This window comes from Lycium barbarum, chromosome 4, assembly GCF_019175385.1.
Source record: "Lycium barbarum isolate Lr01 chromosome 4, ASM1917538v2, whole genome shotgun sequence".
NCBI classification, from domain to species: Eukaryota; Viridiplantae; Streptophyta; class Magnoliopsida; order Solanales; family Solanaceae; genus Lycium; species Lycium barbarum.
In genome coordinates, this window is record NC_083340.1 from 146,361,564 (window position 1) to 146,387,977 (window position 26,414).

General features: G+C 34.0%; 2 protein-coding genes across 8 annotated transcripts; one reads left to right on the plus strand and one right to left on the minus strand.

Moving 5' to 3' along the window:
• Positions 1 to 6,252: 6,252 nt before the first annotated feature.
• On the plus strand, positions 6,253 to 10,222 carry LOC132636890 (IQ domain-containing protein IQM1-like). The gene is made up of 8 exons (XM_060353956.1): positions 6,253 to 6,697; positions 7,428 to 7,819; positions 7,929 to 8,109; positions 8,221 to 8,309; positions 8,430 to 8,517; positions 8,626 to 8,856; positions 8,953 to 9,054; positions 9,506 to 10,222. The coding sequence occupies exons 2-8, from the start codon at positions 7,467 to 7,469 to the stop codon at positions 9,959 to 9,961; spliced, it is 1,500 nt and encodes a 499-aa protein (XP_060209939.1). The 5' UTR covers positions 6,253 to 6,697; positions 7,428 to 7,466; the 3' UTR covers positions 9,962 to 10,222.
• A 2,849-nt stretch (positions 10,223 to 13,071) lies between these two features.
• Positions 13,072 to 26,000, minus strand: LOC132636891 (diacylglycerol O-acyltransferase 1-like). Of its 7 annotated transcripts, none has more exons than XM_060353958.1 (18): positions 25,766 to 26,000; positions 25,280 to 25,640; positions 23,215 to 23,250; positions 21,206 to 21,286; positions 20,354 to 20,427; positions 20,194 to 20,269; positions 19,887 to 19,954; positions 19,011 to 19,134; positions 18,743 to 18,829; positions 17,796 to 17,897; positions 17,577 to 17,713; positions 16,741 to 16,822; positions 16,602 to 16,622; positions 14,872 to 14,934; positions 14,357 to 14,404; positions 14,160 to 14,222; positions 13,935 to 13,988; positions 13,072 to 13,818 (listed from the first exon to the last, which is right to left on the minus strand). In XM_060353958.1, exons 2-18 carry the CDS (start codon positions 25,598 to 25,600, stop codon positions 13,714 to 13,716), a joined length of 1,542 nt encoding a protein of 513 aa, XP_060209941.1. In that variant the 5' UTR covers positions 25,601 to 25,640; positions 25,766 to 26,000; the 3' UTR covers positions 13,072 to 13,713. The 7 variants fall into 7 exon arrangements, with proteins under 7 accessions (XP_060209941.1, XP_060209942.1, XP_060209940.1 ...); XM_060353959.1 differs by having other exon boundaries at positions 23,221 to 23,250; positions 25,280 to 25,623; positions 25,766 to 25,999; XM_060353957.1 differs by having other exon boundaries at positions 25,280 to 25,623; positions 25,766 to 25,999.
• Positions 26,001 to 26,414: the final 414 nt, after the last annotated feature.

Here is a 26,414-nt window from a genome sequence, read left to right on the forward strand (position 1 = left end):
AATCTTTCTCTGTGACCCGTTCTCGTCGGCCCACATTCCATCTTGAACGTTACACTCCACTAGCGTACGCAGGGCCGGCTCAAGGCTAAAGCCACTAAAGCAATGGCTTTGGGCCCCCAAATTTTTGGGGCCCTATTTTTTGTTAAGTTTTATGGCTAATTTATTTAAAAAAATTATTGTGACTTATAATACTTTTATGTAGTTTTTAAATTTGTAAATTGTTTTTCAAAAAACTTAAAGATTGAATGTCCGAATTCACAATAAAGATAAAGAAGTTTGACTCTTGAAATCCAAATTGTGTAACATAAATTGAGATTGAGGGAGTACACAATTTTTATAAATAAAAAAAAGACAAGAAATTTTTTTAGTCACGTGATTGATTAGCTATATTGTCAGTTGATTTTTTTTTTTCACAATAGATTGATTTGAAAAAATGTTAACAATTTTGCATTGTTATTGATGATTATAAAACAATAGTTAATGAATTTGCATCTAAAAAAGCTAAAAATTACCCTCCCTCTGGACTTTAAAGTTAGGGCCTCTCTCTGAAGTTTAGCTTTAAGCCATCAATCTTGTTGAAACGACTTTGAGCGTACGCGTGATCTTGTGTAACTGATGTCGACTTATTATGGTCTATTTTATATATAGACATATTATTTATTACAAAATATATTATTTACATATTTGTGATTCTTTTTGGCGAAACAATGTTGGCAGTTGGATAACAAACGCTTGTAGAAAGGGGTCATTGTCGATGGGCATAGCATTAGACGTGTGTTTAGACGCGGAGAAAATCATATGTTTCAAACTTTAATTTGCTTGAATTTCTTTAACTGAAAAAATCTTCATATAAAGAAATAATCGCAAATTATAAAGTAAAGTCAATATATGTCATTTTACATATATAAAATTGCATAAAATATCATGTAAGTCACCTGCTTTTGCCCCCACAACAACGTCAGCCTGTCAACCACTTCACCATCTACGTTGGCCCTCCAATCATATAGTCCTTGGCTGGCACGTACACAATTATATGAATTAAATTTCTATTATTTCAAATAATATTGGGAGTATTAAAAAAGAAACTTAAATAAGCGTTTCTTTTACATCTTAGTCCATTAGTTTACTCCAATTTGATATAAATCATTTGAAGTATGAAAACTTGTTTAAAGACTAAAGAGGCCCCCAATGATTTGAGATAGTTTATAAGGAGGAGATCAAAATGGATCTTTCTCTATTTCTGATAAGAACTTAAAATTCAATGTTACTCCATAATTAGTATAGTTGAGGTAATTAAATCATCCAATATCAATTGGAAATACATCGATAAATTTTATCACTTTATATTATTGACTTTTAAGAGACAAAAATAACATTTTATTTAAAAGTCTAACCCAAGAGGGTGTCTGACAAAGAACAAGCTTTTATTATGATTTAAATATAAAAATAGGCATTCAGCTAAATTTAGGGTCAGAGAAGCTACTGAGAAATCAAAGACTATCAGATTCAGAGGTGGCTAACATGTATAGTCCACAGGATCACTTTTAGCGGTAAAGAGATGCGTGGTGTTAATTAAATATTTATTCATCATTAACTTTATAAATAAAGTCTCTCTGTGGTAAAGAACGCTTAATTTAACCAAAAGTAGGACTTTTCAAGGAGCAAAACTGAATTAATTAATCGGATTTCAAAGCGGATATTAAAAACCAGACAAGAAATTAAAAAAAAAGTAAGAGTACTATATAACTAACCAAGGGAGATATATAGAAGCCCAGCTACGAGTTCAGGTGAACCCGATAGTTTTTGCTCAGATCCTACAGGCTATATAAAAAGAACTACGAAATATCTATATAATTTTTTACTGCAACTTCAATTATTGTTGTCGTTATAAAAACTCATAAACTTAAAATATTGAATCCTCCTCTTAGCTAACCAGAAGTAATCCATTTGTCCGGTATACGTGGATTAATATACTTAATTAAGAGAAATCATTTCCTCTTTTCTTTCATTTTTACTACAAAAATCGATATAATTTCTATCTTACATGATCGTTAATTACTAAGAATAAGGAGTATATATCCGTTTGCTAGAAAGTGAATGTACATTCATTTGATCTCGATTCTTGTGGATCAAAAAGTAGATTAAACTGGATTTGCACTGCCACCCAAAGTATATTACATTCTTTTGCAACAGATGAACATTATTATCGTGCGTAAATCCCAATGCATGATAATTTTTCAAAATTCTATGTTGAAAAATCATAGTCAAATAGGTTATTTGATATACAAATTTAAACAGAAATTATTGTAGCAGCCGACGATTGAACCAAGTTGATGCAAATGGCTGCTGATATTATATTCTCTTCCATATAATTTTTCCAAACCCTTTAATTAAATAAAGTTTAACAGTCTGACTTGATAATTAGATTTATTATAAATTAACTGTTTCAAGTGGTCAATTTGATCCAAATATATTGAAAATCCAGAATGGCATTTGTCCTCATTCTTGACCAACATCTGTTGATTTTGACCATTAATTTTCAAAGTCTAGATTTTACGTTTGGCACCCTATCCATTTTATTTTTCATTTATATTAATCAACCAATAATGTGATTATCGTCCAATTATGTGATTAAACAACCATTTACATAAAAAAGTTCAGACATTATATAAATTAAGCATGTCACCAGCCATCAAGTTCGCATGCGTAATATTAGTTTGTACTCATAATCAATATTATGATTCATTACTACAATCTTTATTTATTTCTCTGATAAGTATTATGTAAAATTTGTAAGACTCAATTAAACCACTATAAACATCCATAGTTCAAATTTTAAATAAATGATAATTAACGAATTCGAAGTGCAAATGTTTTTATACTAAACCTGCATCCTTCTCAGTGTCTTTTACAACATGCATTTTGTAAATAATTACAAAAGACAGGAGAGAAAAAAGGTTGGATTAATCAAAAGAAGTACTACGAGATTATCATCAATCATTAATTTATTATGTATACATGTGTATAAAAGTCGGAATTGAGACTAAAACTAATCTACTTATTTACTTTAATTTCTTAAATAATTTTTATTAGTCGGATTTTGAATGTTGGGAATGCAAAAAACCATCGATAGAGAGCACTCTCTCCTTAAATATGCTCTTTGAGGCGAATATTTAAAGTAATCGGGCCATTGGATTTCAAATACCATATGCAGTGGCGTATCTAGGTCGGGTTTCTAGTTTCACATGTATCCATGCTATATTCTTTCAAGACTACTTAAATGGGCAGCCAAGCTCAAATTGTTATATGGTGGAAATATGTTTATTGAGTGCACCTCTCTAAGTGAGATCGGAGGTTTCAAATCCTATGTTTATCTTGTTATTTTTTCTCTTTTTTTTTTTTTTTTTTTAAATTGACACCCCACCCCACATGAGGATGAGCATATTTGGGGTCCCTTAGCTTCTTGCATTCTAATTAAGTACTTTTTTTTAGTTCTCTTTCTATTTTCTAAGTCAGGCACATTGAAATTTCTATCATATTTTGTCCCCATAAAGATTCAAATATATTAAAGCAAATGTATATTTTAAAACTAGTAGCAGTAAAGAATGTAACATATAGTCAATATGTTCAATTAATCTCAGTATTTTGGACATTGGACAACAAATATTGAAATAGATGTGAAAATTTACATTTCCAAAAAACAATTTGTACTTATATAATTTCAAAAGCTAATGATATCACTTGTAAAAAGTTAAATACTGAATCGGTTAAATTTATATTCTTAATTTACCTCTTTATAATAATGGACTCATTTCTATGATTAGCCAAAAAAGTAAAAAGCAAAAAATCCACTTGCCACCGCGGCTCACGGAAAAAGGAAATTGCATGAGACACAACAAAACACGTCCACATTTGTCATTCAAGACCAACTTGAATTTTTCAGCAAACCGTACTATAAGTACTTCATTTATTTTTCAACAACCAACCGCCCAAATTGCCCATTAAATGAACACTAAAATAAATATCTTTTTCAATTAAAGTTCATCAACTACTACTACTTTAGTACTCCCTCAGTTTAAAAAGAATGTCCACTTAACTATTTACACATTCTTTAAAAAAAAAAAAAAATTACTCCTAAATTTTTTTTAGATAATTTGACTAAATTATCCCTAATTAAATAAGTATTGAGATTTAATAACTTGACACTTAATAAGGACAAATCTGATAAAATAAGGTTAATTTTTTTTTATTTGATAAGTGAACACTCTTTTTGTACAAAAAATAAAATAAGGGATAATTTAGTCAAATTATCTATTTTTTTTAGGAGTTAATATTTTATAAAGGCGCCGTTTAGCCATAAATACCAAAAACAAGTTCATTTTTTTTTGGAATTTTTGAAGTTCGAGTTGGAGTTGGAGTTGTGTTGGACCATAGTTTTTGAAATTGTAGTTTTTGGTGAAATGTAGTGTAAAAAAGTGAAAAAAGTGATTTTTTTTTTAAAAAAAATAAGTTTTTCTTGTTTTTGGTATCCGGGAATACAACTCCAGAGTTGTATTCCGAATATTTATGGCCAAACGCCTAAAAGTAAAAAAAAGTGAAAAAAAATTCCGAAAAAAGTAAATAATTTTTATGGCCAAACGGCTACTAAGGGTGTATTTGGTATGAGGGAAAATGTTTTCCTATTTTCTCTTATTTGGTTGCACTTAAGATCTTAGAAAATGTTTTCCATAAAAGTTTGGGGAAAAACATTTTCCGGATTGATAAAAACACACCAACCCATTCCCCAACCCACCCTCACCACCACCCCCAACTCCCCCCCCCCACCCATACCCACCAACCCCACACCCCTCCCCCACCCACCCACCCCCACCTCTCACTACCCCCCCCTACAAATTTTATTTTACTTTTATAAAAAAAAATAAAAAAATCTTACCCCCACTACCAACCCCCCCACAACCCTCCAATATTTAAAACAATTTTTTTTTTAAGAGTTCTTTTCTTTGGTTTTCTACACCGCCCACCCAAGCACCCACCCCCACCTGCAACCTACCCTACCTCCCAACTCGTATTCTCCACCACCAAATGTTGCACTCCGAATTCAAAAACTTCATATTGGTTTTGCTTTGAGTATATGCAAATGCTCTTTAAATGACATTTTCCAACTTGCATACCAAACACAAGAAAATGAGTAGGAAACAACTTATTTTCTTGAAAAACATTTTCCATCATACTAAACACATCCTAAGTGGACACTCTTTTTGAACCGGATGGAGTATAAATAAAAATAAGTCAAATGTAGCAAGGGTAAATCAGTCATTTCCATCACTATCGACATGGAAATATTTAAGATAGAAGACAAATGGAGCTAACAAATCTCAACATCAGCATACTCGATAACGTGTTGGCGCGTTTCATCATCCAAGACCGCAGAAGTAGTTGAACTTTTTTATTATGTTTTTTATTTTTTAATTTGATTTTTTTATATATATATATATATAAAACAAACCTCACAAATAATTAACCACCTTTCTGCTCATATAATTGGAAAAAAAAGTCATTATTCTGGAGATGTAAATTTCATAAGTGAAACTTCAGAATAATGTATAGTAATTTTACTCGTAAACTTTGGAACTATTGAATGGTGGCTATTTTTTTAAAAAAATAGGCCAATATATGTTATTTCTGTGATTACATCTTGTCATGTTAGTCCAACGAGCTAAAATTCACCTTTAAAAGTAATATGATGAAATTTTTTGGGAGACAAACTTAGTGCATTAACAGGGGAAAAATTTAACTAGATGCATAAGAAAATGCCGTTTGCGCAAATGTCCAAATTATCCATTAACCCCACTAATTCGGATTTACATTAGATAAATTCGCTAAAGGAATAGAATACTTTGTGTCGAATATTTTCGATCCCAATAATTGAAACTCGAGTCTTCTGGTTAAAAGCGAAGGAGTCCCGACCATTCAACTATACCCTGAGATAGAGTAGTTGACTTTTGAAGTTCTTAACTAGACTAAAAGTAAATTCCAAGACTAGAAAAAAGAAGGAAAAAAAAAAGTTACTACTACAAGAAAACCATATTTTCTCAAGGTGATTTTCCATCTAAGAAGCCACATAGAAAGCTTACCATATTTTCTCAAGGCGATTTTCCATATAAGAAGCCACATAGAAAGCTTACTTTCTTTGACCATTTAAAATTCTAACTTTGTATATATACTCTCATTTTCTTGTAGTACAAAAGAAGGACAAAAATCAAAAAGCTTTCTTGTTTTTGTGTTTCGTCAAAATAAAAAGTATAGTTTCAAAATTTCCATAACTTTGAATTGATCAACTATTAGTTCAGACTTGAAACTCACGTAAGTTATAAAAATCAACTCACAAATTCCAACTTTTTTCTTTTCCATTTTTTCCATTCACATTCAAGAAAATTCTCAGTAAACTTAGATAGCTGTCTGCTATTTACTATACAATTTCCATTCCACGTGCTACACCAAAGTTAGACGAACTCTTTGACTCAATCTTTTTAAATTCTTTTTTCTGCAAATCCACGCTTTAAGCTTTTTTCATTTTTATATATAAGTACATAAAGGGGTAGTAGTTAGTCATATTCATAGACATCTGTGGTGCAGTTGAAAAAAACAACAACATAGAAGTTGAGATTTTTCTCTTTACAGCTTTTAGATATTTGAGGTAATTTTCTTTTTCCAGTCTTTCTTTGTTAGTTTGATATTATTTTAGGACATGTTTTTTTTTTTTGGGCTTTGTGTTCAAGTTTAAGGTTCTTAGCACTGAACACATTGTGTTTCTTGAAATTATCGGTTCATAATTTAATACTTGTTGAGATTCTAGAGTTTCTTTACACAGATATACTTATGTTTCGTGTCGAAAATACTGGGTTTTTTGCCTTTTGTTTGGATGAACATTAGTTCAATTTTGTATAGCATGCTAAGTTTTGACCAAAAGTTTGATAATTTAGCCCAGGAAATTAAAATAGTAGAGGTTTTTGCTTCTCAGTAGAGTTAGGAAGAGAGAGTTTTTAATAGTTTTCCAAATATATGTGTAAAGATTACTAAAGTTTCAAGAGATATTAGATTTGAACTCATAATTTTAATTGTACAATAAGTTCAGTGCTAAAAACTCAAAGGTCGAAACTGTTAAGTTCAAATCCCGGATCCGTCTTAGATGATGGGCTTTAGTTCAATTTTGTATACAAGGCTACTTTTTTTTTTTGACAAAAAAGTTTGATAATTTAGCTTAAGAACTTGAAATAATGGAAGTTTCTGTTTCTAAGTAGAGTTAGTAAGAGAAAATATGTAGATGATGATTAGTATATTTTCTAGTAGCAATAGTTTTCTATTTTTAGTTCTTTCTTTTTGATAACTTTGGCTTAATGAATTTCATTTGTCATACAAATTTGCAGGTTAAAAGGCTTTTTAGTATTTTGCTAAAAACTCGGGAGATGACTGTGCGATCGAATAGTTTTAAAGGAACACATGTGGAAACTATAATCCAATCGAATGATGTCGATAAGATGACAAGGAAGAATGCGATAATCTTAAGGAACTGTGAACCAAAAAAACTGAAGTTAGAGACAACTCTATCATTCAAAAATTTGGTTCAAGACTTAAATTTATCAGAATGGAATGAACCAAAGAAAAGAGAAACAGCTTCATTACCTGAGCCTGCGATTCTGTTTTCTCCACGACCTGTTAGCGAGCTCAATGCTGCTGCTGTTAAGCTTCAAAAAGTGTATAAGAGTTATAGGACAAGAAGAAATCTTGCAGATTGTGCTGTTGTAGTTGAAGAACTATGGTATGTGGTCTTAACTATTTTTGATAAATTGAATCTTGATTTAAATATAATGTCACTGTTATAGTGTTCGGTTTATTGAAGTGGTTGTGTTGTATATATATGTGTGTAGGTGGAAGGCTTTGGATTTTGCAGCTCTCAAAAGGAGTTCTGTTTCTTTCTTCAATGTGGAGAAACCGGAAACTGCTGTATCCCGGTGGGCTAGAGCGCGTACAAGAGCAGCCAAAGTTGGTAAAGGATTGTCAAAAGATGAAAAGGCTCAAAAACTTGCTCTGCAGCATTGGCTAGAAGCTGTAAGTTCTTGATTATTTTTTTCGAAATCTTGAATTATAATTAGTCATTTTATTCTTGAAGAGTTCCAATGATCATGAAACTGATTGTTTATTTATTCTAATGATGTGTAGATTGATCCACGACACCGGTATGGGCACAACTTACACTTCTACTATGATATATGGTTTCAAAGTGAAAGCTCTCAACCTTTCTTCTACTGGTGAGTGTTCATTCGAAGATTTTGAACCTGTATTATATGAATAAATACCTTTAGTAAATGTACCTGTAAGTGGAAATATGTTGTAGCTGACATTTTACATTATCAATTTTTGCCTTGAAGGTTGGATGTTGGAGACGGAAAAGAAATAAATCTCGAGAAGTGTCCAAGGACCAATCTGCAACATCAATGCATCAAATATCTTGGACCGGTAAGTCCAGATTTTGCAAATGTTACCACAAAAATGTTTTATGTTAACTGAACAAATGGATCCATTTTGTTCTTATTAACTAAATTGATTCTCTTTTTACTATTTCAGAACGAACGCGAATCATATGAAGTAGTTATTCAGGACGGTAAACTCGTCTATAAACAAAGTGGTGTCTTTGTTGAGACAGTAGAAGGTTCAAAGTGGATTTTTGTTCTTAGCACAACAAGAACACTGTATGTTGGAAAAAAGAAAAAAGGTGTGTTTCAACATTCGAGTTTTCTATCGGGTGGTGCCACCACTGCTGCTGGAAGACTCGTCGCTCATGGTGGTATTTTGAAGGTAATTATCGGTCTACTATATAAATACACAATGGATCTCTGCATATCTATGGATTTTCGAGATTTGTTTACTTATCTTCTCCTTTGTTTTCTGCAGGCTATTTGGCCATACAGTGGCCACTATCACCCTACAGAAGAGAATTTCAGGGAATTCATCAGTTTCCTCGAGGAGCACAACGTAGATCTTACAAATGTTAAGGTAATTGTTCAAATTTGTGTCTTGTAGCCTGTTTGGCCGAACTTCTGGGAAGCAAAAACTGCTTATTTTAGATAGTTGATGTGTTTGACCAAGCTAGCTTTTAGGGAAAAAAAGTGTTTTGAGTAGTAGCAGAAGTTGTTTTTCAAAACACGAAAATAACATCTTTTTCCTGGAAGCAGTTTTGGAACTTTGGCCAAGCACAAATTTGCTGTTCTAATATTGACAAAAGTGTTTTTCCAATTGATTAGCTAAATACAAGCTGCAACTCTCCAAAAACACTTTTTTTCGAAGATTACTTCTGACAAAAAACACTTTTCAAAATAAACAGATTTTGGAAGGCCAATTGGCAAACATGCTATTGAACATGCATCCTCATGGCTTAAAATGTTATAGTGAAATGTCCAAGAGAAATACATTGCTAACAAAATTCTTTTTTTCCTTTTCTTTTCAGAGATGTTCTGTTGACGACGATGAGCATTCGTATAGAGTTAACAACGAGGGCTCGAATCTTTCTGTTGCTAAAGAATCACCAAAGAGAAGCACTTCTGATGCAAATGATCAAACAAAGGAGAAAGGAGTCACAACTACCGATGCTGATCGCGAAGACAAGAAACAAGAAGATACCGTCAATAACAAGACACAATCATCCTTTAGCTTTGCTAAACGTTTGTCTCGTAAATGGTCAACAGGACACGGACCTCGCATTGGCTGCGTTAGGGAGTACCCAACAGAACTACAATTCCGAGCACTCGAACAAGTTAAATTGTCACCACGGGTGGCTAATGGAGGTTCAAACATGTATGGCCCGATCCCCTCACCAAGGCCCAGCCCGAAGATTCATCTTTCTCCTAAGATTGCATATATGGGAATACCTAGTCCAAGGACACCTATTTCAGCAGCTAACTAAAGTAACATTTTACATTTGCACCAGCTGACTTTGGACTACAGACAGAAGAAGTAGATGCAACAAACTAACTAGAAATCTTTATTTATTCGCTCCTTCGTATTTGATTAATTTTTACAAGATGCATGGCTTCATTGAGCCTAATCATCGATCTTTTTCAAAGTTTAGCCTCATTTGTAAATTGAAGGATGGCTTTGATTAACATTTATCAAATTTTTTTCATATTTTTTGCTCCAATGAATTGAAGTTGAGTTGATAGCTTTCTATTAGTAGCAAAGTTTCAATGTCCAAATCTTGTAATTCTCTGCCTCAAGCATAACTAAGAAACAAAACAAATTACTCCATTTAGTTTCAACTAAAGGCGGAAGGAGGATATATCAAACCTGGAGGTCCGTTAACAGGATAAGGGCATAATTAAACCAGTTTGTTAACAGCAAGGGTAAATATAAACCAAAAAACCAACAAAGGAAATTTTATCCTATTTCCATTAGTCCAGGGTCAGTTTTAGCCCTTTCATGTTTTCTTTCCGGTCACTTTGTTGAGTTTCATTGACTCAAAAAATGTAAGGAACCAAAAGTTGGACTGTTGAATTATCTTTCTTCCTGGTCTAGCTAAACACCATGGGATGTACCAGAAATGAAAGTGTCCTTTTCTTGTTTTTTTTCCTTTTTTCCCTTCATTTTATGAGTTGCATAGTTTGTGCCAATCAGCCAACCTAAAAATCGATTATATATGTTCAATTTCAAGTTAGTTGGGGTCGATTATAGGAATTCTTTTTCTATTTCAATTCAGCGTTGTTCAGGTGCATATCATTTTAATACTCAATTCTACTACCTCTTAAATACTCGACAACTATCATTCAAAACTTATAACACTTCCCTTTCCCTAACTTTTCAACACCGGACTAGTGTTACCACTAGAGTCTTGTGTTTTTATTAAGCAATCGATATTCTGCCTTCAAATTCTTCAGTCCTTACTAGTTACCATGATTCCTACCTACCCTGGACAACTCTTTCTATGTTTCGTCTTCCTAGGACAAATCCAGTCAAAAAGTGGACCAATCTAGTCAAGAAATTTTTTGGTGTGTTCGCATTCTATTTTGACTTAAATAACTTTGAATGAGATTAATGTCAGCCGTCAAATTCTCCTCAAACTGCTCTGCACGATATATATAGAGGTATTTAATATGTACGTATATCTGAGTTTCCTATTCTTGAACAAGAACAATAATTAATGGCTCTTAATTTTCATTACATTGTTGGATTATTTAAGGAACTAAATCAGCAAATTGTGAGCAAATATGTCAAATCTCACTCAACCACACTCATCAAAGTCATCAAGTCAATGGCACCCAGAAGCCACTAGTAAATTTGTAAATACTCCTTCCATAGCAAATTAGGTGTCATGATTACAACTTTCATCTTGTTGGTGAGAATTCAAATCCCCACGTTGTAATCCTCTTCCTCATCTCTCCTTTCTCTACCCCTCTATGTAATAAAGAATTTTTTATTTTATTTTAAAAAAGTTGTCATGCTTTGCGTCTCAAAGGTCAAACTATGTGAATTTTGACTGATATTTCAAAATATGTTTTTTCATCAAATTGAAATGAGAAAAATTGCAACTTGTAGTACTTTTGATATAGTTTGTACAGATTTTTGCAAAATGTTAAATTGATTTAATTCAATTTAGTTTCGAAGATTAATTAAATTGACTCTTAAAAAACGAAATATAACAACTAATTTGGAAGGAGGGAGTAACAGTTTAGCTATGAGTTCAAAAAAGAATGGTTTGGCTAAGAGTATTTGCAATTACTAAACTTGAATATTTGAGCTTAAATTGAAATATCGAAATACTCGTTACGTTTAACTTCCACACACTTTATTCATCCCAAATGAACTGCCATCAAATCCAAAACACAATTTTCACAAATAGTTTATTCAACTTCAACTACAATTTTTTTTTTCCCAGTATCAACTCATATATTGTATGAACACTTACTAAATTCTGGACATGTCTCACCTCAAGCGATATATTAATTGTGTGCACTTCTCTTTAATCCAACGAAAGCTCTTTTTTACCTTTCCTTCAACTGTGTAAACTTTATAACTAGCAACTCTCTTTTTCCTTTGCAACTCTGGGTCAATATTGAAGCTCCAGTTCTTTGAAGTTGACACATTTGTTGACTTTGATTTCTTGAATTTGACTTCTTTGAACATCTCCATATTCTGGTTATTGTTAGACGCATATGAAATAGTACTGTTGCATCTGAGTTTGTGAATTCCACTTTGGTTGACATGAGTTCCACTAGCAACATAAGTGAAATTTTCTAGTTGGAGTCTTGACTCGTTATATGAATTGGATCTCAAGTCTTCCATTTGCACAAGCATACACTTTTTGAATTTCTTCGACCTATTGTTTAAATGTGGAATTAGTTTTGAATTCCCTAGGAGTTATTATTCCAGTAGATTACCATTGGTTTTATCGATTTTTGGTCACGTCAATTGTAATGATGGTATTTCCAAGGTGGAGGAAGAGGTTAAAATAAATTTTCATTTTTACTTATCCACTTTAACATATCAAGAAAAGATAAAAAAAATTTCCCCTTAATATTAATTATTCATTTCGAAATCATTCTCCAAACTCAATGAGACAATACACCAATTAATATTGGTATTAAAGTAAAATACATGCTTTATTTATTAATTCTTAAGGGTCGTACAAAGTCAAAAGTGAACAAATATAAATAAACGGAGGGAGTATAACTGAAGCGTGTTGTGCGACACTTTTTTTTTTTAATTTTCATGACAAACAAAAAAACCAAAAAACTTCTTTTAATTTGAACTTTCAGAAAACACATTTCATTCTTTTTCCTTATAGTCGAAACCTTGCATGATGTAATATCTGATCTCATAAAAACATTAATTTCAAACAAAGTTGTATAGCGTTCTCTAAAAAGTTTCCAAAAGTATCATCAGACCACAGCATAACATTAATAAATTTGAATTCGACCGTGTTCTTTTGTCGTTTAAGTCTTCATAGGTCCGCACATTCATCAATTTATGATGGAAAAGAGTAGCAGCAATAATATGTACGGCCCATATAACAAACATGTATGACAATTAAGTGCGCGTATACTATACATTGACCATTATGCATGTCAGCATGTGACATAAGAAAAAGAGAAATTTCGAAGACTCACATCAAGATTTACCTTTGCGAGACTTTCTATTTTGAGCTATTACATTTACCTCAACCAAGAATGATATACATACAGATAAAAAAGGAAATTGATAAGCTGGTTAAGTAGATCTAGAATGGCAAGAAAGTGTTCATACTTGATATAGAAGATTTGTAATTAGGCTGCTATGTTGTTTTTTTCTCGAGGTCCGGAGGCTGAAACTCCCTTCTTAGAAGGTGGTCAAGGTCCTGGATGCTCTTAGGTTGTACTTCATTTTGTTGGTATGGTAATACTACACAGTTTATTGGCAAAACAGAATGATATACATTTCTGTAATATTAATAGAAAGATATAATACAACTATACAAAGCAAAAGTTCTGTTCAATTCCCCCGCGTTTTCTCCTTTTCAGCATGATAAGTAAAACAGCAGGAATTCCTTGTCATAAACTTACTCGTGGCAATAGGAATTGAAGCAGTTGTTCACCGATGTCTGTTTAGGGGACTAGCTTAGCACTTAGACGGTTCAAATTAAAGACGAAATACTCTTTCGTCCAACAAAATAGTCTGCGATGAAGCTTAGCTTGCACTACCATTTCTGTTCATCACATCGTGATAATACAAAAGCACGCACATTGGTTGACCAACAATGCAGAAAATGCACCAGAATATCATGTTGCCCACCTGAAACAGTTCCCATACTATAAATGTCGTTTCTTTGATCAACTTTTTACATAATTATACCAGTAAAAAGAGAATAAATCATCCTAAGCTCATGACAACAAGGTGGAAAGACATACATTTGAGTTTTTGAACTTGTGTTGCAAGAAGTTCGTGAGTATGACTAAGGGAACCTGCTCAGAGAAAAGCAATCACTACATGTCAATACTTGTACCGTCAATGAAGATGCAAGCCCTTGTTCAAGTGTTACTATTATATGACTTCTTATCCCCAAATATATATCCGTACATATTTATAAATATATATTTATATATACTACACACATACGTCTTAAACACCATTACCTGAAACATGATTCCTAGGAACGCCCAAAACTTGAATAGCCGACAAGGAACAGCAATACACAGCTGAAGATAACAACACACGTCATCTAAAGCCAGTCATTTTGTTGAGGCGTAGTTGTTGTTTGTTTGTTTTTATAAGCTGTATATACCCGCACATGGTGTAAAATAGAAGATAGAAGGGAACAGAAACCACATACCTCGTGGAAAACAGCAGATATAAAGAAAGAAATCACCATTGCACCACCCTGCACCAAGAATCAAGTGACAATTAAGCTAACTTAATCATAAAATAAGGTCAAGAATACAAATTGTAAGGTCAAAACTTCTGTAAAGTAGAAAGTCGAAAAACCATCCAAAGCAGAAAACAGGCGCATAATACCAGGGATACACTTAAAATCAAACTGACATGAAAGATATGAAGCAAAATGTCGTCCTAAAAAAGCACTTCACGAAGGTCTAATCAAAAATGTAATCTTCCGGGGTTTTTAACCTTCTATAAACTAGAACCCAGTAATTCAAAAATCCATCTAGGATGCGAGGTTAAGTGCTATTAGTTTTTCTTTTGTGACAAAGAGCAGTGTAAATATAAGATCACTCAAGTGCATATAGTATATATTAATATACTAATAGCACACAAAAGATTAGAAATTAAGCAGACAGAAGACAATTCAAAAACAAATTAGAATCTAGAATGAGAGAACTCCGAAAGTACCTTAGGTATGCCATTCCTTAAGCATGGGAAATAAATGTGACGAACCATCCACTTATGTACAGGCTGCAGTTGTCACCAACACTTGGGTTATTAATGTCCATAAAAGATGTTCGATAAAGACCAAACTAAACCGAAACAAATGCATACAGATAAAATTTATCCCCCTTTACCAGTTCCCCCTCGGTAAGAATTACATCTACCCAAAATGAAAAAATCCGCAGCATCTAGACATAGGTGTCCAGAATATACCAGTGTTGGATTATTCACTTATCTAGAGAGTCGAACAATCCACTGTTCCATTTGATCTTGTGCTTTTTAAATTCTTGGTTTACCTTTCCATTTGTTATGAAAATCATAAAGAATATCTAGGACTTGAATCAGCTGTTCAATTGACAAAATATCAACCTTTTTTCTTACAATACACTTCGGTTTATAGTGAACGGTAATGCTATCTAAACAAATTCCACACTTATCCTTGTTACTATTATCGCTCCTTTACTATCTTTTTCATGTATCCTAGATTTATGCATCTATTATGTGTACGCACCAATTCTCAAAAACTTTTTCTGGCTACATGCAGAAACTAAAAACATAAGGACAAATTTATTGCCATCTTCATAGTTGCAGGGGCAGATCATTATGCTAAAGCTTATATCAGAGTAACTCACCAAGGTCGTGATAGTAACTCCTATTTCTTATTGTTTTTTCCATTTGGACTAAAAGAATAAAAAAGGTGGACCAGATTTTTTTTTTTTGCAACTACTAGATTAGTTAACTGATGGCAACACCGCTTATTTAACTTTCTCTAATGCTGAAAAATAATAGTGGTTAGTAACCTGTTATCACAGTTCATAGTAACAAACGGAATCCTTTGATTCGTTTCTGTTTGCCTGAGGCTTATAAGGTTCACATTTATCAGGAAAAAGGTAGAGGTGAGAAAAAGGACCTGACAGCTGGGAAAACAAACATTTCCCAGGCATATCCACTGGAAAAACCACTCTCAGCAGGAAAGACCTTTTTCTTCCCCTACCTCCACAGATATGGTACCCAGATATGGACACACACAACCATGTAGCAATTCCCTAGGGAGGATGCCACTTATTAACAAAACTAATCTAATACCTACAAGGTTAAGCATTTTCTTCAAAACAATTATTTTTATAAATAAACAAACTACATTGAAAAACTATTTAATAATTTATTCATCAGATTTGAAAAAAGAATAATACGTAATAGAGTATGCTACTACATACGAGATGCAATGACTAGTCATTTCTTAAAGGTGCTTGCTGCCACATATGTGCATAGCCCCCACCACCACCCCACCCCCACCCCCAATCCCCGCCAGATTCTCTTGTCTCGGGAGATTTTTCAGGGCTGCCACTTTCATCCTTCAGAGCATTGAATGTCAGACCGTTCAAGCCTCCTCAAGAGCTAGCCAGACAACTAGAAACAAGGAAGACTTCTCTTATAATAGTTTCACATATGCCCAAAATCAAGCAAGACACTATAACATCCACTTGTCTTAAGAAAAATTTACCCCAATGCCAACCTAAGCAATCTAAACATGACGAAAATAGAGTTTATAATGCCATTTATTACAAGACTGAAACATCACTAGTCTTCTGAAAGTTCCACTTCTAGGTAACAAAGAGTCGAAGACAAACACATATGTTTTGCATGCATAAAAAATCAGGCAATGACATCAAAAGAAGGTAAGAGTTACGTACCATATTCCAGAGTCTCCAGTACTGATAACAGCAGCCACAGTGGTGCAACCACAAAAAAGAAATAAATGAGAAATCCTAGCTCTGAAATTGTTGGGATGCAGAAGCAAAAAGAACAAAGCAGTGTGATAGTTTAATCTACCTCATCAATAGTTTTTGCGTTCCACCAATCTTTGTAGAACTCTCGATCTCCAAATCGCAGAAGTTCCGCAAGTATATTTAGCCTACAAAGATATGTATTATGTAAATAGAGCTCATTCTGTTGCAGCAAGTTCTGAAGTATATTTAACTTACAAAGAGATGTATTATGTAAATAGAACTCTTTTTTACAAAATGAGTTCCTTGTTTTAAAGAAAAAAAGAACTCATTTCTTTTGCAGTGCTAGGATACATAATCCATATATGAAAATGGTCCATAATTTAGTAGTTATTCAGATATAACAGAATAAGCTGTGGCATTTCATCCTGAAATGTGAAGCTTCTCATAATCTAACACGAGATTCATTACTAGGAGTACAGAAACAGATAAACTCTTATCCCAATGAAGTCTTTATGGACTTCACAGATTCGTTATTGAGCCAAAATGGACTCTACAGATTCACCGTGGTGATATCATGAACTGGATGGATGGATTTCTCTATTTCACTATAGAGCATGAAAGGCTCACTCCCACCCCATTTTGCACGTTCTGGTCCTTCATTGTTCTCCCCCTCTACTTAGTACTCGTGGCAGTTAGATAATTCATTTGCACTTTAAATGGTTAATAAGTGACACAGAACCGTTTAGTTAAACATATTTGAAATGAAAAACTGGAAAGCGTGATGACAAATACACAGCAAGAATGTTCCTAACACTACTATAAAGTGTAAATAGTTAATTCCTCGCAAATAAGATTGAAACATCAAAAGATATGGCAAGAAAATTAATAATCTACAAATAAAATTCATAAGCATACGAAACTTATATCAAATGGACATACCAAAGATGAAAGAGGCAGTAGAACATGCAGAGCCAGACATATAAAGTTGGAAGTGAAAGCCTCAATACCCTCTCGATGGCGTATAAAAGGTCTCCTTTCAATGGATGTTGTGAGCTTCGCACAATTGGGTTAATATACTGCATTACGATGCAAAGGTTAATATAATTTACTTTGCCAGGAGTGAAGGCACATTGAACTGTCCAGCCAAAGAGAAGTTACCTGTTCAATCATAAATCCCATTAATCCTGTAAAAATTACCAGCTTGATGAGTTGGCGCGCCAGCCAACCCTTCCGAATGCATGCAGAGCGAGGATAGCTAAGCTTCAATAACAGAATAAGCATATTCAAAAACTAATGAGTTACTCAAACAAACATTAAGAGAGAGTAGGTAAAAAAGTTCACAACTTTTCATTGTTAGATTACTGATGATAATTGATTTCCTATTACTGTGAACAGAATGGGACTATAATCCACCGGGAAAAGACCGGAGGGGCCTCAATTGTAGTATTCACTAACTGTTGCCCCAATGCATCTGTGCAGACCACATTCAAGGATTACACGGTATGAAATACAAGTACTTGCAAACATAAGCAGATCGGTATATAAAAAGAAGTACACCATTCTGCTTATGTTCGCAATTACTTGTATTTCATACAATAACATCTCCACAAGAATATCTGCACGTGACTGAAAAATGTGTCCAAGGGCCATAGCAGTATTGATGCTCTAGTTTAATCTTTTGAGCATATTTAAAGTTTTAAATACATCCAATTGCTTCACCATTTAACATGCATCAGAATATTTCAGGCCAGGACATGCTCCAGAGTACAAACTTGAAAGAGAAAAAGGGTCTAAAGCGTAGTCTCCCTAATTTTAGCACATAGACATTTCTGGAAAAAGTTAACACATGCTCGGCAATAAAATCACACGAAAAGTAGTAGTATCAAAAGACCTAAAATCTCTTTAAATTCGTGCAGACTCGACAGAAAATAAAACATAATGGAATGTTATCAAACATCAAACTAAATTGCTCGACAGAGTTATCTAAATGAAATCTTGGTGAATCTAGAGAAGCACAAGATGCTGAACTGTAATGCACTTGCAGTAAGTCCTCTGCCAGGGATGAAATCACTGACAACAACTTCAGAAGGGTCAACTGATCCTACCTGATAGCATAAAGTTGGAGCAACCATGAAGTAAGCCAAACTCTTGAAACTAACATTGTAAGAGTAGTTGATTTCTGAATTTTCACCCTGAAAACATTTAAAAACTTATCTGAGATACTTCATACTTGCGACATCATCTCAGATGCGCAAAATACCAGCAAGAGTACCAAAGTTTAATAGAAAAGTTAGTATCTAGAAAAATTTCAGGAGAATCCTTAATCAAGATCAGACTTCCTGGATCCACGACAAAGAAATAAACTAGTCATACCTTATCCACAGACTTTGCAAGCTGTCTCATATCATGACTTGTATGTGCATAAGAAACCAGTTTCATCCACACGATGCAAGCAAACAGCATCAGTGTGTTACCAGATAGGAAAGCAGAATCACACCTGTGAAATTTAAAATACCTTTAATTCACTAGTTTTTCAATGTATATTAGCAAGAAATTAGAGTTTGAAAACATATTTGAAGATTCTCTCCTCATAGTGGCTATCAGACCCAGTGTAATCAAAGGCAAAAGGTTAGAAAAGCACCAAGTGTCTATCAGACTTTTGGCAATCGTCAGCTATAGTGAAGAAAAGAGCAATGAAGAAAAAATAAAAATATGTCCATGTAACACACAATTGATAATTCTACATAAAACAATCCTTATAAGTTATATGGACGAAATAATTAAAAAGCTGCAATTCGTCGAAAGTAAAAACCATGTCAATTAAGTTAAAAAATGATTTAAAATCTCTGAATTAGCAGTGATTTCACTTGTTCCCTTGCTATATGGACATCGTGGCATGCAACAAATTCCTAATTCAGATCAATGGTTAATTTTCTTTTACAACCTTTCTAATATTCTAACCTAAATCATCGATAAAGTTTCTTTAACAATCCACATATGCAACAGGTTAATATTTAAAAATGATCTCTTAACAGAAAATCCAACTTAGAAATCAAATTAGTTCATAAGCAACGACTCGTATAACCCAGACAATAGTGCACCTTTTGACATCTAACATTCACCAGTTTTTCCATAACATGCCTCAATTTTACAACACACACAGACACATGCCGCCTGGGAAGGCTGGCTTAGCACATTCTTAGGAGTATGTGTTCATCAAAGTTTCATGACAACAGCATGAGAACAAACCTGAGGATGACCCAAACCGGATACAAAATGGTAGCTGTGGTTATAATTATGTGAAGAGTGACAACTACCTACAAGATCAATTAGAAAAGTTACTTGCTATACTTGAAGTCAAACAACAACAAAAGGTAACATCAGTTCAAAGAGTGCGAACACCAGAAAGGACAAGTCAGTAGTCACAAGAGCCAGAATTATTCTGGTGTAAACCTTCTTGAGGACTCTGACTTCCATGTCTGAGCAGTCACTTTCCATTGATATGAAGGATTAACATAAGAGGAAGGGAAGAAAATAAGAGGTTACTCTGACTTACATGTTCAGTCAAATACTTCTTCTGTGCCAGCTTCTCGACAAGAAAAGCAGCGAGAGGGAAAATTGGGAGACTAAGACTGCAAGCATGTCAAAATATTTAATATTTTATTTCGGCAGAGTCAGCATTAAATCCAGATTAGAAAAAGCCTTAAGAACACTACCAGCACAAGAGAAGTGGCCAATCTCTTACGGACGTTGAACTACTCCAGAAGCCTGACCCAATTAACCAGCCATACTGCAATAGTAGTCAAGAGATTGTCATGTGCAACATGAATACCAAGAACCCTCTGATATAGCCATATCTTATAACCCTATTGCTGCTAAAACGTCATATAGGGATTAGAGACAGCAATGGGGCAAGTTGGGCAGGTTCAGACGGGATGAAACTTCCACCGTCACTGCCCACTACGCCCTACTTGCTTTTTCCCATGATAATGTGCCTTCTCACTTTGTCCCTCTCCACCTCCCCCACCAACATTTCTGGCATTTTCAATTTTTATGTGATTCTAATTAGCAATTGACATGTTCTCATTCCATCAGATTCTTCCGAAACCCATTCTCCCCACTTCCCTTTCCATATTTTCATGGTAACTATTTGGATTTTGAGACTACAATCATCCAGCAACATCATAGCACTTTGGGAAGAAGGTGAAGCTGAAAATTTATCAAAGTTCATTTTCCCCAGTAGATTTAAGAGTGGAAATTCTCCAAGACTTCCACGAACATAGAATCCTGAAATTGTGATATGGGTTCCTCACTAATGTTTAATCAAATACATATTCATCAACATGCAATGACAACTCAAAACGTAGGGCCTCAGAGAACATACCCTATGATTTCTTTCAATTCTTTTTTTTAATAAAAACATTAGGATATTAACTTTGTTCGGCCAGCCACATTGCCACCCCTAAGAGGGATACTTTTGACGTGACTAAATATGAACCATACATTGGGAAGGTTTCCACTGTCTAGCCAAATGGAACAGAGGACTGACATTAGAGAAAGAAATGTACCTTCATCAAATTTTCGATAATCAGCCTGCCGTTTACAGCAATAAGCACCACTACACAGAGATTGAGTAGGCCAGCATGACTCTACAACAAGATGCACGAACTAATTAGAATAAACAGCTCTACAACAACTTATTTATGGAAAACCCAACTAACTACGCTAGATATCACTTGCAAGACACCTGAAATGCAACTCCAAATAACACGAATTTGAGATTCTACACCAGAAGTTGTTAACTTCAACTGTCTTAGTTAGTTTATGAAATATTAGCGAATACTGATAATGCAATAATACAGTATATGCCAACTCCATTCATGCTGAGTCACCTACTGCTTTTCCACCCATAAAATAAGCAAAGTACATAGGCATACAACATTATAACTTCAAGTGGCAGCAAAAGCTCTTGTTTGTGATCAAACCAAATGTCGCATCAGGTCATCGTCTATTCCACATGCTTTGTCCTCAAATAGCGACAGACTCTCTTTGTAAATGACATCTTCCTACATCATGCAGGGTCGTACCCTCTTAACAATATTTCGTTGCTCTCTGATGAGGGTAACAATAACTGCTTTTAAGACGCTCACTGGCAGCGATTGGCACGCCTTTTTCGTAATCCTAGAGTAATCTTTTTGACACACAACAGAACTTGGACAAAGAAACCAGAACAAAATTCGGTTCTTGAGATTTTAATTTGAAGGACTTGCTTATGAGATCAAATTAGCAAGCCTGCTGATACCAGTATAAATCTCCAACTAATATGGAGGTAGTTATTGCTTGAAGTACATGTGTAAGAAAAAAATAATTATTTCCATTCATGCACACTTTATCCTTTCTAGTAGAAATTTTCATCCTTGCAAAAGTTTCTTCTGAACAAATTGGCTTCTGTCGTACACCCAACGGCAACTCATACTACCATACTACTCATTTTTCACTTGATTACTCAGCATTATGGTACTCAGATACTTACTGGAACCTAACACATGTTTTATTTAGAATGTGGGAAGGTACTCTTAAACACAACAGGAATGTATGCTGAAAAGAAGAACCATCTTTTTCTGAATCGCTAATCAACAACCAAGAGCATAGCTAAAAAGTTTTGAATCTTTGCTTAGCAAGTGTTGTAATGAACTAAATGAATAAAAATAATCTCATATTCAAAACTTACATCCCATTCTAACTTTGATATTATCTTATTTACCTTCTAACAGACTTCCTTAAGTTGAATTCAACCATAAAACAAATAAGCTAATCATTACACAAAACCAAGTTAAACAGTAAGGGGAGATTTGGGTTGGTGTATAAGAATAGTACTGGTACTAAATTTTAGTACAATGTTTGGTTGCAAATTTAAGTCTAGTACAACTAATAGATATTACTTATACAACCTATTCATTACTATTGTTATACATAGTAACTATGACATTAACAATACCAGTATAATTCCTATTCTCATCCACCCTATTCAGTACTCTCTCTGTCCCAATTTATGTGATATTTCATAAAGAGTCAATTTGACAAATTTTCAAAGCTAAATTGGATTAAGATCAACTCAATATTTTGAAATTAAAATTTGGATATTCAAAAACTATACAAAAAGTAGTACTATAATATACAAGTCTTTTCATGTCAATATGAAGGAAAATAGTTTTAAATTATTGGTCGAAATTTACATAGTTTGAATCTCAAAATACGAGAAGTATAGCACAAGGGAGTACTATTAAGAAATTATGCAATACATATTATTTAATACAACAAACTAGGAGAATGCTTGCATAGGCTTGTAACTTATATCTTACCATTTGGACATGATTTCATCTCATGAGATGAAATCATGTTTGGACATGCAATTTGAATTTCTTAAGTTGCAGTTTTTTTTTTTTTTATAAACATAAAAACCCCACAAGTTGTGAAAACCATCAAAATTTTTCCAATTCTTATACAATAACAACAACATACCCAGTGAATCCCACAACGTGGGGTCTGGGAAGGGTAGAGTGTACGCAGACCTTACCCGTACCTTAAGGAGGAAGGCTGTTTCCGGAAGACCCTTGGCTCAAGAAAAAGCATAGGAAAGGTCAGATACGGGTAAACAATTCAAAGCAATTATGAAAATGAAAACAACGAAAGTAAATAAGCCATGATAAACCATTCTGTGAAAACAGATACTCGCAGAAATCAAGGGACGAGATACTGTAAAAGAATACAAACACTCGTAAGAAAGGATAAATGCGACTACCTACTAGCTTTCTACCCTAATATGAGTCCTCCATACTCTCATATCTAAGGTCATATCCTCGGTAAGCAGGAAATGCGCCATGTCCTGTCTAATCACCTCTCCCCCATACTTCTTCGGCCTACCTTTACCTTTTCTGAAACCGTCGTTAGCCAGCCTCTCGCACCTTCGCACTGGGACATTTGCATCTCTCCGCATCACATGCCCAAACCATCTCAGCCTCGCTTCCCGCATCTTGTCCTCCACCGAGGCTACTCCAAGCTTGTCTCGAATAACTTCATTCCTAATCCTATCGCCCCTAGTGTGCCCAATTCTTATACAATCTTACCAAATGAGTAAATTATAGTTCATAATAAAATTAATATGCTACTAAAAGGCCTTTCTAAAAAATACAACATCAATTGATCAAACTTTAGTTCGAAAAATTTAACATGAATAGTAATGTAACTACTTTTTAATATAATCCTCCCACATGGTACGAACAATATATCTACCAACTTATGGTTGATAAACATGATTGGTAAACATATCTACCAACTTATGGGTCTCTTTTTTTACAAAATATAAACGTATGGGTCAAATTTTACATTTATATTTTTTGAAATCATGATTTCAAATCCCAAATCATGTCTTTTTGGATGATTTGGGATTTTATCTCATAAGATGAAATCAGAGATGAAATCGCATGTCCAAACGCCTACTTATAAGCAAAAGCCATAAGTTAGGATTCCTAACTTCTAAGGCTTTTGACTTATTTTTGTTATTTTGGCTTAAAAACTAGTGTCCATTTTTATTTTACCCAAACACTATAAAAGCCATAAGTTAGGATTCCCAACTTCTAAGGCTTTTGACTTATTTTTGTTATTTTGGCTTAAAAACTAGTGTCCATTTTTATTTTACCCAAACACTATAAAAGCCATAAGTTAGGATTCCCAACTTCTAAAGCTTTTGACTTATTTTTGTTATTTTGACTTAAAAACTAGTGCCCAAAAGCACTTTTTCTCTTAGCCAAACACTATAAAAGTGCTTAAAAGCTATTTTGGCGTAAAAGCACCTAAAAATAAGCCAATTATTACAAAAAAAAACAAGTCAAAACAGTACTCCCTCCGGATCAAAAAGAGTGTCTACATACTCTTTATTATTTTATTTAAGAAGAGTATCCACTTACCAAATCAAAAAGGAATTAAACTTACTTTTTCAAATTTTCCCTTACTAAGAATCCCAATACCTATTTAATTAGGGAGATTTTAATCAAATTACCAATATTTGTCTGGGAGTTAATATTTTCTCAAGGGGTGTGCAAATGGATAACTGACACTCTTGTTTGAACATGAGGAAATTATGTCAGCATAACTGATATCCTTATTCAATAATATTCTTATATAACCTACCAAACGACCAGAGCATACCTGTTTAAAAATAGCATACTCAGTACTATTCTTATACACCCTACCAAACGACCAGAGCATACCTGTTTAAAAATAACATACTCAGTACTATTCTTATACACCCTACCAAACGACCAGAGCATACATGTTTAAAAATAGCATACTCAGTACTATTCTTATACACCCTACCAAACGACCAGAGCATACCTGTTTAAAAATAGCATACTCAGTACTATTCTTATACACCCTACTAAACGACCAGAGCATACCCAATTAAAAATAGCATACTCAGTACTATTCTTATACACCCTACTAAACGACCAGAGCATACCTGTTTAAAAATAACATACTCAGTACTATTCTTATACACCCTACTAAACGACCAGAGCATACCTGTTTAAAAATAACATACTCAGTACTATTCTTATACACCGTACTAAACGACCAGAGCCCACCTGTTTAAAAATAGCAGCAGAGCTAAGAGGACTTTCTTTATTTCGTCGATGAGCTGGCGCTGACGCTCTATAAGCATACTTCAACGGCGTCGTTTCATTTGCTTTTTCAACCTTCTCCTTTCCATCTCCATTACTCACATCACTAGGCGTCGTATCCAATCCTACGCTTGCACGTGGATCATTGACGTCACTCGTTACATCATCCGAGCTACTAGAAGCTTCCTCTACAGCTTTAGCATCACTGCCACGTCGTCTTCGGAGATTGTTGTTGTTATCGTCGCTTGATGACGTCAGACTCTCCGGCAATCCATTCATCGCCATCAATCGATCGCCTTACGAAATCACTAGAAAAGTAATGAAACTTTCCACAAATTAATGAATTACTCTACTCCGAAATAGAATGGAATTAAACTTGAAATGAGAAAAAGAAAAGAAACAATAGCGATTTTTGCTTTTTCCTTTTCAGGATCAATAGGTCTTCCTCACCTGTTCTAGTGACATAGGCCCATCCGGTTAAGGCTGAATCTCAATGGATCGTGTCAGCAAGGCCACTCTGCCACTTACAATAAGTACCGAATTATTGTGTTTGTGTCAACAGGATATGCAGATAATTAACGTGGGCTGAAAAAGGCGGCTTTCAACAGGATATGGAGATAATTAACGTGTGCTGAAAAAGGCGGTTTTCTATTTTTTTTTTAGATATGAATATATTCTACTTCTGGTTCAATGTACGCGTTTTGTTACTATTTATATACTGTTAAAAGGAATATACGGAGGGATGGGTATGTTGAGAGCCGTTGGAAGTTTCATGTGGGGAACTCCAGAACAAAGTCACAAACCCCTTCTGGAAGAACTGAAGGGGTCGTTTTTGTCAATTAAATAAAGAATGCATAAAATGTAGTACTCCCTCTGTCCTTTGCCCTGTGCGGAATGGTTTATATTTACCTCTCGTTATAGTCCACTTATATTCTTACCATTAGAATAGTTATAATATTTATCCCTATATTTAACCTTTGTCCATTGTGGCCAATGTCGTGAGCCAGGCTTATCCACTGTGTTTCATTACATTGCCACGTAAGAGGCTATGTCAGCAATCTCAATTAAATGAGTCTTAAAATTAACGGAAAAGGTCCAA

Coding starts and splice junctions, on each gene's coding strand:
- LOC132636890 (XM_060353956.1), top strand. CDS start 7,467: ATGACTGTGCGATCGAATAGTTTTAAAGGAACACATGTGGAAACTATA. Junction 8,110..8,220: donor TGCAGCATTGGCTAGAAGCT/GTAAGTTCTTGA, acceptor AATGATGTGTAG/ATTGATCCACGACACCGGTA. Junction 8,857..8,952: donor CTCATGGTGGTATTTTGAAG/GTAATTATCGGT, acceptor TGTTTTCTGCAG/GCTATTTGGCCATACAGTGG.
- LOC132636891 (XM_060353958.1), bottom strand. CDS start 25,600: ATGGCGATGAATGGATTGCCGGAGAGTCTGACGTCATCAAGCGACGAT. Junction 18,830..19,010: donor TTGCAAAGTCTGTGGATAAG/GTATGACTAGTT, acceptor AAATGTTTTCAG/GGTGAAAATTCAGAAATCAA. Junction 17,898..18,742: donor CTCCAACTTTATGCTATCAG/GTAGGATCAGTT, acceptor CTGTTATTGAAG/CTTAGCTATCCTCGCTCTGC.